The sequence below is a fragment of the Myotis davidii genome, unplaced genomic scaffold, assembly GCF_000327345.1.
Source record: "Myotis davidii unplaced genomic scaffold, ASM32734v1 scaffold602, whole genome shotgun sequence".
Classification (NCBI taxonomy): domain Eukaryota; kingdom Metazoa; phylum Chordata; class Mammalia; order Chiroptera; family Vespertilionidae; genus Myotis; species Myotis davidii.
Window position 1 is genome coordinate 4,186 of NW_006293537.1, and position 11,668 is coordinate 15,853.

The 11,668-nt window shown below is 35.5% G+C and overlaps 1 protein-coding gene across 1 annotated transcript in view; it reads left to right on the plus strand.

Moving 5' to 3' along the window:
• MSH4 (mutS homolog 4) overlaps positions 1-11,668 on the plus strand; it is a 58,770-nt gene that overhangs the window by 1,952 nt on the left and 45,150 nt on the right. The window contains exons 2-6 of the mRNA XM_015566186.1: positions 761-871; positions 3,559-3,674; positions 5,113-5,286; positions 7,856-8,028; positions 11,223-11,290. Coding sequence (XP_015421672.1) covers positions 761-871; positions 3,559-3,674; positions 5,113-5,286; positions 7,856-8,028; positions 11,223-11,290 — 642 coding nt within the window. The remainder of the gene's footprint in view (positions 1-760; positions 872-3,558; positions 3,675-5,112; positions 5,287-7,855; positions 8,029-11,222; positions 11,291-11,668) is intronic.

The following is an 11,668-nucleotide window of genomic DNA, read 5'->3' on the forward strand; positions in this document are numbered from 1 at the left end:
GCAGAGACAGAGAGAAATACTGATGTGTGAGAAATACATTAATTGGTTGCCTCCTGAGCTGGGGGGGAGTCTTCAATTGAGATACATACCCTTGACTGGAATTGAACCTGGGACTCTTCAGTCCATAGGCTGATGCTCTATCCACAGAGCCAAACCAACTAGGGTGGTATTTCACATTTTTATGCAATTTAAAAAGAATAGGAAATAAGTTTTTATAAAATAGGAATGTTAATCAAACCAACAAAAGACTTGGTATGTCTAAAGTATTTCTAAAAAATGCCCTCTACTAGTGTATTGTGAAAAGCATAAGTTGTGAAGCAGATGTCATCTTCGATTTTTTTACTTTTCAACTTCTAAGATGTACTGGTGAGGTCATATTGATTGTATCACCATAGTTACACTATTGACTATTTTTCACTGAGATGGATAAAATGCTGATTGAAGAATTTATTTTAAAAAACCTTATTTTAAGAATATGTATTGGATAAATTCAAGTTAATTTTTGGGCTTTGATTGTTACAAACCGTTATGAATAAATACCCTATGTTTATGTAAATATTTTATATTTGTAATTATATAGGATATATGATTAATACATAATCATTAGAAATACATTTTAATTGAATATATAATTTGGAAAGTTGTAATTTTATATCTATGAAATGATTTTAAGTACTTCTCTCTAAAACAATATGACAAATTTTTGTTTAAGACAATTCTAAGCTTACATTTAAGAAATTGATTTTTCAAATGATTTTAGGTGATCACTAAACTCAAAATTTTATCACCTTTGGAAATAATAATGTCAAATACTGCTTGTGTTGTGGGGAATTCAACTAAGTTGTTTACTCTGATCACAGAAAATTTCAAGGTATGTGATTTTATTCTCAATGGTAACATTGGAGATCTTACTTTATTTAAAATCCATTTTGTAGTATTATTCTAAAGAACAATACTTTGAGTGACTTTATAGGCTGGACCAAAAGTAGGTTTAACAGAGTTTATTCTTGTATTATTGTATTATTTTCCATATCAACTACTGTAAACCAATTTTTGTCCCACCCTGTATTTAGTTCCCTGAAGAATGTACTAAATACAAGTTCTAATCTAACGAATTGTTAATACATATAATAAAAATGAGCCTTGATCTATTTTAAATAAAAGGGAAAATATTTTAGGTAATAAGGAGGTTTCTTCAGAGTATACAAGAGGCAAACCCATAGAGAGAGCATGTATTTCCTTAGGTCTAGCTTCCTGGAAACTAGTTATTATGCTTGCAGATTAGTTGAAATTGAAGTTCTTGTTCTTTAGGGAGTAGCAGCTATCAGCAAGTACTTTCCTTTAGAGAATTTGATCTATATTACAGAATTGTTTCAGCTTGCTTTGGTAGTATGTATTGCCTTACAATTAACCTCCTACTTTAACCTCCATCTGTGGGACTATGACAGGTAAGTGCTCTGGAATCTTACCCAACCAGTGCACTTCCCCTCAGTAAGGCTCTTTCCACCATGTAATTTATGTCATCCCTCTGGAAAATCTTCCTTTTTTTGTGGAAGGGGGGCTGTTGCTCTGAACCAAGTAGGCAGCATTGCAGTCAGAATAATTCCTGGTGAGTGCAAATTATTTTCACAATACTCTGTATTCTGTTATGTTTGTAGACTTCTTTTTGACACTTTGGGAACCAAAGTTGAGATTTAGGGTCCAATGAGTTCTTTATTGTTCTTAATATACAGAATCTGTAGTCATAAAAGATTTTTCTAGATCCTATGTAGCTCAGCTGTCTTTGACTCTCTGCCAGAAATGCTTCCTCTTGTAAATCTATTGTCTCTATTAGACAAGTCTTTTTATCTGTTGCTTCTTTCATTCATTCATTACTTCTTTCCATCACTCATTAAAGTAAACCTCTCCAACTTCCGTTACTTTGTTTTGATTAAGCATTCTGTTTTTGGTTATAAATAACAGAAATTCAACTTAAACTAGCTTGAGTGAAAAAGAAATTTATTGACTTATGTAAATGAGAAGCCGACTAGTTGGATAGATGCTATCCTCACCACGCTTTTTTTTTTAAACTGCTGATAGGTAACCTCTATGAGGTTTAAGAGGAAGATTGCTGATGGCTAATTCATCTCAATTAACTCAACTCTGATAAAAAAAAAAAAAAACTTCTTTCTTCTAGTGTCCATATAGGAATTCCAGGGAAGGACCCTGACTGGTTCTGCTTTGTTTACATTCCCACACATTAGGCTAATCACTATTTCTGGGGATGGAGACACTATTAATTGATTAACTTCTGGTCATGTGCTTTATTTATGCTGTGGGGCACTGAGTACTATAATTGCTGTGAGGCAGAGTACTATAATTGACAGTCAGACCACAAAGGCAAAAACAACATATATTCACTACACTTGGGGTGTAAGGCAGTATAACATAGTGCTTAAGCATAGAGGAGTTGGACTGTTTTGGCTGTTGATGCTGATTTTAAGTGACTGTGCAAGTTAACTTACTTAAATTCTTTGATTTTTTTAGTCAGTGAAATAGGGACAATAACAATTTCTATCTCCTTAGAGAACTGATTTTTATGTAGGGCAATCATAAATGACTTTATCAAGATGGTTACATTTGGTCCTGAATGGAGTGAGGTAGCAAGCCATGGAAATATTTGGGCTAAAGGTATTACAAGTAGAAGGAAAAATCAGTATTATCATTATTACCACACTTACTATAAATAGACCTTCATTAAATCAGAAGCAATATGAAGTGGAAGGAACATAGACTTTGTAAGTTAAAGATTCTAAATTCAAGTTTTAGCTCTGCCACATATCAACTGTATGATACGAGAAAAGTGACTTGACTTTTCAGAATTTTACTTACATGGAAATTGTAGTTAATAAGACTTATGTCATAGGGTTATTGTGCAGATTAAATGACAACTGTTGAAACATTCTTGGCACATAACAAATTATCTGTTCATGACTTTTTTCAATTTTACAGCTTTTAAACAATCCAGTGTTAAATTACCTTTCTTACCTATTTTTATTCAAAGTAATATATACCTTTTGCTCCATAACTTCATGCTGTTTTTCTCTTTTTAAAAATTCCATTATTAACTTTTCTTTATTTTAAATAAATTAAATTCACCTCATAAGGATATCACTTCGTAGATTTGGTAGATGCAATAGATGTTTTCATTTTTCCTCAACTAGCACATTATAAAGATCTTCTCTTAATTATGATGGAGTATGCCAGGCTGGTTGTAAGCCTGTGTGATGATGTTGCTGTAGAATAAAATTACTAGAAGGAGGATACTCTTATGTTTATTTTTTATTATGTTTCAAATTTCATGTGTGCATGCTCTAATAAGAACTACAGGCTATATTATAATTCACTTAAGACAAATAATCATTCTTTTTTTTATAAATAAGAAAACTTTAATTCTAGAAAACATAAAAATAAACCTTATATAATATTTAAGGTATATACACATATGTGTTTAAGAAACCAGTTTTGGGTAAGTGCATGAAACTTAAACTTTATTTTGAAATTAAAATTTATTTTTAGAATGTAAATTTCACTACAGTCCAAAGGAAATACTTCAATGAAACAAAAGGATTAGAGTACATTGAACAGTTATGCATCGCAGAATTCAGCACTGTCCTGATGGAGGTTCAGTCCAAGTAAGTTATGACTTAAGGACAGTCATAAATGTTTAGTGTAAGTTCCACAAGCACAAGGTCTTTTGTCTGTTTTGTTTTCTGCTATATTCCCGTTACCTGGAAAAGTGCCTGGCTTATTTTAAAAAATATTTTAAAAATTATTTATTTATTGATTGATTTTTAGAGAGAGAGGAAGGGAGAGCGGGAGAGAGAAAAACACATCAATATGGAAGTGCAACACCTATTGGTTGCCTCCTGCATGCCCCCTACCAGCAATTGAGCCTATAACCTAGGCATGTGCCCTGACCAGGAATTAAACTGGCAACTTTTTGGTGCATGGGACAGTGCATGCACCAACTTAACCACACTGGCCAGGGCAAAAAGTGCCTGGCTTATAATACAATTGAGTAGTTATTAAAATAGTAAAATAGGTAACTAAAATTTATACACAAGGCATATCTTGCTAACTTAATTTATATATAATTTCTCCAAATTAGTCATAATCTATTGCCCTAATGGTTGCTGCTTACTTTATTTTAGAGTGAAAAGCTCAATAGCTATTTAGTAAACTAGAAATGTGATTAAAGCTGTGTTCCTGTTACTTCATAACTTTACTCCTAAAAGATTCAGCATGAGACAGGGAATGATATTTTTGGAAAGGATATTTCTTAGAGCATGCTCAATAGATACTGTGACCACTTGTTTACTCAAGCCATCATAATGACTACTTGCACTGAGATCATAATGTACTTTCCTATATGTTGGGACCTCCTCACTTTACCTTCGAAGCTCAGACTCTTTCAATATTATTTGAATACTTATAATGGCACATAAAAAATTGACACAAATTATCATTGAATGTTGACTTCTAATGTGATTTATTGGCATTTAATATCCCTTGAGTGTCAGACTTCAGAAAATTGTTCATTTTTATCATGGTTTATGATTTAGAGGTAATTTACATTGTTTAAAAAAAATCAAGAACACTTAGTGTACTTTTTTTTGCTTTAAACTTGAGCAGTGCTATGCAAGTATTTATAATTTTCCTAGTATTAAGTTGCAATACATGTTTCACTTAGAGCAATTTTTTTTAAATTCTAAAGCAGTGGTTCTCAACCTTCCTAATGCCGAGACCCATTAATACAGTTCCTCATGTTGTGGTGACCCCCAACCATAAAATTATTTTTGTTGCTACTTCATAACTGTCATTTTGCTACTGTTATGAATCATAATGTAAATATCTGATATGCAGGATGTATTTTCATTGTTACAAATTGAACATAATTAAAGCATAGTGATTAATCATAAAAACAATATGTAATTAATTATATATGTGTTTTCCCATGGTCTTAGGCGGCCCCTGTGAAAGGGTTGTTTGACCCCCAAAGGGGTTGCGACCCACAGGTTGAGAACCACTGTTCTAAGGATTTATAATGATGTATCATGGGTTACCTTACAGGTACTATTGCCTTGCAGCTGTGGCAGCTTTATTAAAATATGTTGAATTTATCCAAAACTCAGTTTATGCACCAAAATCGCTGAAGATTTCTTTCCAAGGTAGTGAACAGACAGCCATGATCGATTCATCATCAGCCCAAAATCTTGAATTACTAGTTAATATTCAAGACTCTAGGTAAGATCACCCATTTTTTTTATATAAAATGTATCAGCATATTTTACTATGCCATATTTTTTATGTATAGTTTATATTTTAAAAAATTGGTTAATGGAGAATAATTGCATTGTTGTTCAACTGTTCAGATGTTTCACCAAAGTCAGATTTTTGAAAGATACTTGCGGAAATGGCATAAGCCATTGCCTGTGTGCTGCCCAGGGCTCCTGGGGCCATCTGACATAAGCTACAAAGTGATCTGCAGATGCCTGTTACTTGTAATGGGCTTGGAGCTGCCCAGGAGAGGCCAAGCTACAAACCAAGGCTGGCTGGCTACTGCTAGTGCCAGGCCTGGGGCGACTTAACGAGAGGTATGGGGCACACTGAGGCCAAATGCTGCTACTTTAAGAGGTTTTAGGAAAGTCTGAAGCACGAGCCTAGACAAGTCATTCATATGGAAAAGTCACTGGAAACAGTGTGGGTGGGCCCCCAAGTTGGGTGGGGCAAGATCTCAGGGAATCCCAGCGTAGGGAGAATAGTGCAAGCCAGATTGATGGAAACTCAGATACGGTGCCTGCCTGCCAACTTTGTGGAGGGGACATTGTATCTCAGAAAAGGAACAGTGGTCTCTGCCAGCACTTCTCTGCCCTTTGAGCTCTCGCTCTGATGCCAGACAATTCTTTTTCTGTCCACATGTCTCTGGTGCCTTTTCAGCTGTTGCTCCGGCACTGGAGCCCAGAGGGAGCGAGTCCGAGTAAGTCCATGCATGGGCCATTTAGGAGGAACTGCCTCCTGGAACTCCAGCATCATTTCATCTCAGTCAGCTACAATCCCCTCTAGTTTTTGCTTTAAAAATATATATATATTAATTTATTTTAGAGAGGAAGGAAAAGAGAGAGAGAGAGAGAAACATCAATGGATGAGAGAGAATCATTGATTAGCTGCCTCCTGCATGTCCCACACTGGGGATCTGACCTCTTGATTCATAGGATGATGCTCAGCCACTGAGCTACACAGGTCTGGGCCCTGCTAGTTTTTACAGTAATGGAAACTTCTCTTCCTGGCACTGGAATCCTGGTCTCTGGGGCCTGGTGTGGGGCTGGGACCCCTAGATCCTCAGGGGGAATCTCTGCAGCTGAAATCCCTTCCATTATTCACCAAACGTGGGTTTGGGACTAGCCTGGTCTGGGTCTCCACCCCTCCCAGTAGTCTCAAGTGGCTTCTTCTTTATATCCTTAGTTGTAGGACTTCCATTCTGCTAGATTTCAGGATGTTCTGAATTATGGTCAGTTGTAATTTCGATGTGGTGGTGGGAGGATGCAAATACCATATTTACCTACGCCTGCCATCTTGACCGGAAGCCTGTGTTTTTTTGTTTGTTTGTTTTTAAGTTTCTGTACCTGAATTTTTTTCCTCTCTTTCATTTGTATTTCTCTAACTTCTTAAGTTAGAATGAAGTGATTATATTAAATACTCATTTTATTAATGTAAAATATTTTCCCCACCTAAGGATGAATTAATATTATTTGTTTTTCGTCACAGAAAAAAATATATCCTTATTATATCAGGATATTATAGAGAAGCCTGGTGCATGGATTCACACATAGGTGGGGTCCAGCCTGCCTGCCCCGATTGGGGCCGATCAAGCGGGGCCAGCCAGAGGGGAGGGGACGCGGGTGGTTGGCGGGCTGGCCCCATCCCCTGGTTGGACTCCGGGTGGAACTCCTGGTGGAGGAGACAATTTGCATATTAGCCTTTTATTATATAGGGTTATTATTGATATCTTGCTATTACTAATGGAATGTCATGGATTAGAACAGTGGTTCTCAACCTTCTGGCCCTTTAAATACAGTTCCTCATGTTGTGACCCAACCATAAAATTATTTTCGTTGGTACTTCATAACTGTACTGTTGCTATTGTTATGAATACTAATGTAAATATCTGATATGCAGGATGGTCTTAGGTGACCCCTGTGAAAGGGTCGTTCGACTGCCAAAGGGGTCGTGACCCACAGGTTGAGAAACACCGGATTAGAACATTTTATTTTTTAACATATCTTTTTATTGATTTCAGAGAGGAAGGGAGAAGGAGAAAGAGATAGAAACATCAGTGATGAGAGAGAATCATTGATCAGCTGATTCCTGCACACCCCCTATTGGAGATTGAGCAACCCAGGCAACCTGGGCATGTGCCCTTGACTGGAATAGAACCTGGGACCCTTCAGTCTTCAGGCTGATGCTCTATACACTGAGCCAAACTGGCTAGGGCTGGATTAGAACATTTTATATTAGTCTGAATATGGTAAATGATCTATGAAAAAATTGTTAAATGTAAGAAGATACTGTAGATTCTTATTAATCAACATATGGTTCATTGACTGACAGCATACTTGGGAGCATATTCAAAATATAGATTCTTAGGTCTCATGCCTGTCCTGAATCAGAATACACATGTGACTTGTATGCATGTTAACATTTGAGATTCACTACTATAGATTATAGGATTATTTAGTTACAAATTTAAATTGCAATTTTCTTATATTTGTCTTTCGTATACTTAATGAAAATTTTCAAACTTGTGTTTTCAAAGGAATAATCACACTCTCTTTGGTGTTCTAAATTACACTAAGACTCCTGGAGGGAGTAGAAGACTTCGATCTAATATCTTAGAACCTCTAGTTGATATTGAAACCATTAACATGAGGTTGGATTGTGTTCAAGAACTACTTCAAGATGAGGAACTCTTCTTTGGACTTCAGTCAGGTAAATGAATACCCTCTAAGTTTATAAATAGAAATTATTAGAAAGATACATTGTCTTCTTTATAAGGACACCAGTCAGTTTAAGGCCCACACTAATGACTTTATCTTAACTTAATTATATCTGCAAAGATTTAATTTCCAAATAAGGTCACATTCACAGATATGGGGATTTAGGACTTTAAAATATCTTATTGAAGGGACACAATCTAACCCATAACATGAGGTTAGAGAATTGCCCATGGCACCTGGCTGTTTGTTCACCGGCATGGCAGTGCAATGTTCTTAAAAGATTGGTGGAAGGACATTTTGTTTGCTTTGTTCCTAGTTCAGTTCCTGGTTTCTAGGAACTTGGTCTGTCTTTCATACCCCATTTTCCAACTACCCTCCTGGTGTACTGGTGGTGTAAACAAGTGGCACATGAAAATCTGGAAGGCATTTACAGCCTGAACAATTTTTCCTCATTCCAATTCCAAATACATTTTAGTTTTACAGTTCCTTAAAAATTCTGGCATTATATTGTCTGTGACTGTGCACTTCCAATGTTGTTGAATATATTCTCTTTTTCTATATATTCCAATGTATTTAGTAAAACTTTGGGAAAGGTACAAAGAAGCCGTTTTTAACTGATAACCCTTTTCTTGTTCACAGCAACATCTTGTTGGCCTATCTATACCTGGCATTCCGTGTAATACATAAGTGCCAGGAATATTCAAGTCATTTAATCATGTAATGTTAGTCAAGCTACAACCATTTCTATGTTTCCTGTATTGTGACAGTTTATAATTTATTGTAACGTAAAAAGTAGGGGAATATAAACATCGAGCAGGGTGGGAGAGTAATTTTTATAGTTTATTAAAATATGAGAATCTGAAACTTACTTTAAAAGACCCAGTATTACTTTATTGTAGGTATTTTATAGGTATTAGGGATAAAAAGATAAGGAAGAGTAAGTTATAAGTTTCTGTTCACAAGGATCTTAAATTCATGTTAGGGAAGCAGACCTCCAAATATGTGATGCAGTGTGGTAAATGCAACCATAATTGAGTATTTTATGGGAACACAGAGGAAGAAACTGGGATAATGACAGAATCCATACGGGATTCACAAAGACAATATTTCAGCTTGTCTTGAGGAAATGAGTAAGACTGACAACAGGAGAATCTTAGAAATGATATTCAAGACAAAGGGAGCATGCCTATGCAAGGTTTGTTAATGCACATGGGTTAATAGAAAATATGTTTAGATGTGGTAGCAGGGATAAAGATATGGTATGAGTCCTATTGGCTGTGATCTTAAATACTCATTACTTTTAAGGTACACTTGTTTTTTTGGGGAGTTGGGTAAGGTAGAGTTATACTTACATTGATATAAAAGAGCTTGCTATATTTAAGATATGGCCAGTACTTATTTATGACTTGAAGCATTGGGGAAAAGCAGGAAATGAGCGCTGGAGCTATCAGCCGTGGGCAAACTACGGCCTGCGGGCCGGATTCGGCCCGTTTGAAATGAATAAAACTAAAAAAAAAAAGACCATGCCCTTTTATGTAATGATGTTCACTTTGAATTTATATTAGTTCACACAAACACTCCATCCATGCTTTTGTTCCGGCCCTCCGGTCCAGTTTAAAAACCCATTGTGGCCCTCGAGTCAAAAAGTTTGCCCACCACTGGGCTAGCTTATGAAGGACCTTTATATAATACGAAGACATTGGGATTTTATCATGCAGGACATAGGGAGCTGACAGTTCTAAACTGAGAGAGTAATACGAGCAAACCTTTATTTTAGAAACATTATTATGGTTGTGATAGATTTGGGGAAAGGAAGAAGGAAGAGACTGAAAAAGAGAAACGCCAATCTAAGGACTTTAAGAGTCTAGTGGAATCACACGTAAAATGTCATAATTGAACAGTATAAGAGTAGTATTAGTAGTATACTGAGCCTATTTACTCTAATTTTTAAAAACAGTTCAAACATAATTAATTTACAGTAGAAGTGGTAAATTAGAAAAGGGCACAGTGCTAGAAATAGGCACACTGAAAATTATCAGAAGACTTAGTGGTTTGAACAGGAAGTGAGTGACATAAAAAGGTTTTTTTTAGATATGTTTTTATTGATTTTTTTTTTTTAGAGAAAGAGGAAGGGAGAGTGATAGAGAGATAGAAACAACAACCTGGGGATATTTAAAAGAGATAGATTATAATTACCTATACATTTATTTTTATAGAATACAGTGGGGCCTTGACTTACGAGTGTCCCGACTAATGAGTTTTTCGAGATACGAGCCATCTCTCTGCCGATTTTTTGCTTTGAATTGTGAGCTAAAATTTGGGTTACGAGCCAGCTTCAGATACCCCACCGCTAGTTGGTGCAGTGAACATCACAGTGATTTGACATACGAGTAATTTGAATTACGAGCTCTGTCACGGAACGAATTAAACTCGTAAGTCAAGGCCCCACTGTACTTTAAACTGGAAAATGAGTTGAGAAGAATAAAATAACAGTTTTGAGCTGTGATATGTTTAGGATACTTTATACACATTATCTCACTTAATCCTCACAGCAACCCTAAGGAGGTAGATGTCATTATCCACATTTAAAAGATGGAAGTTAGGCCCTAACTGGTTTGGCCCAGTGGATAGAGAGTCAGCCTGCGGACTCAAGGGTCTCAGGTTTGATTCCAGTCAAGGACATGTACCTTGGTTGCAGGCACATCCCCAGTAGGGGTGTGCAGGAGGCAGTTGATCAATGTTCCTAACTCTCTATCCCTCGCCCTTCCTCTCTGTAAAAAATCAGTAAAATATATTAAAAAAAATAATGGATGGAAGTTAGGTAACTTCTGGAAGATTACATTAGTGGTCTAACTATCCTTTTAAACTAATCTTTTTAAGTATCAGAAAGAAAAGTTAGAGATCAGAAAGGTGGGAAGAAAATTATGAGAAGCAACATCTAAAAGTTAGAGAAGTAGAGTTTCAAGAATGAGGGGTGATCAACAGTGTCAAATTTGGAAGACATTGTGAGTAATCAAAATTAAGAATTGACTATTATTTTATTCCTGGCACATGTAAGATAGATAAAAACAACTAAAATAAGTAATATTTGTAGGTAGAATGGTTCTAGTTTATTATTTGAGGATACATAGTCTATATTTTAAAAAGTTCAAATGCTCATTATTTTTTTGTTTCTGTTTGTTTTAGTTATAGCAAGATTTCTTGATACGGAGCAGCTTCTTTCTGTTTTAGTCCAAATTCCAAAGCAAGACACGGTATGTTTATATATACATTATAGGTTATATTATTATTACACATTGTGATGTATAATGTGTAATGTAACAATTGGACATTATTAAAATATTTTGGAAAAGTGCTTCATTATTAATATCAAAGTTTTTTAAGGCCTTTAAAAGCAAAAACTTCTGACTAAACTAAATGTCCTCTGAAAATCTCCAGTGTGGAATTGCTAAAGATGAGTTATTGTATTTCCCCTTAAGGATATTGATTTTAGAAAATGCCGTTTTTTGATCATAAGTATTTAGTGAGAAGAATAATGCTTAAAATTTGTTATTTGAATTAACCCAAATGTTCGTTCTTTCTTTCTTTCTTTCTTTCTTTCTTTCTTTCTTTCTTTCTTTCTTTCTTTCTTT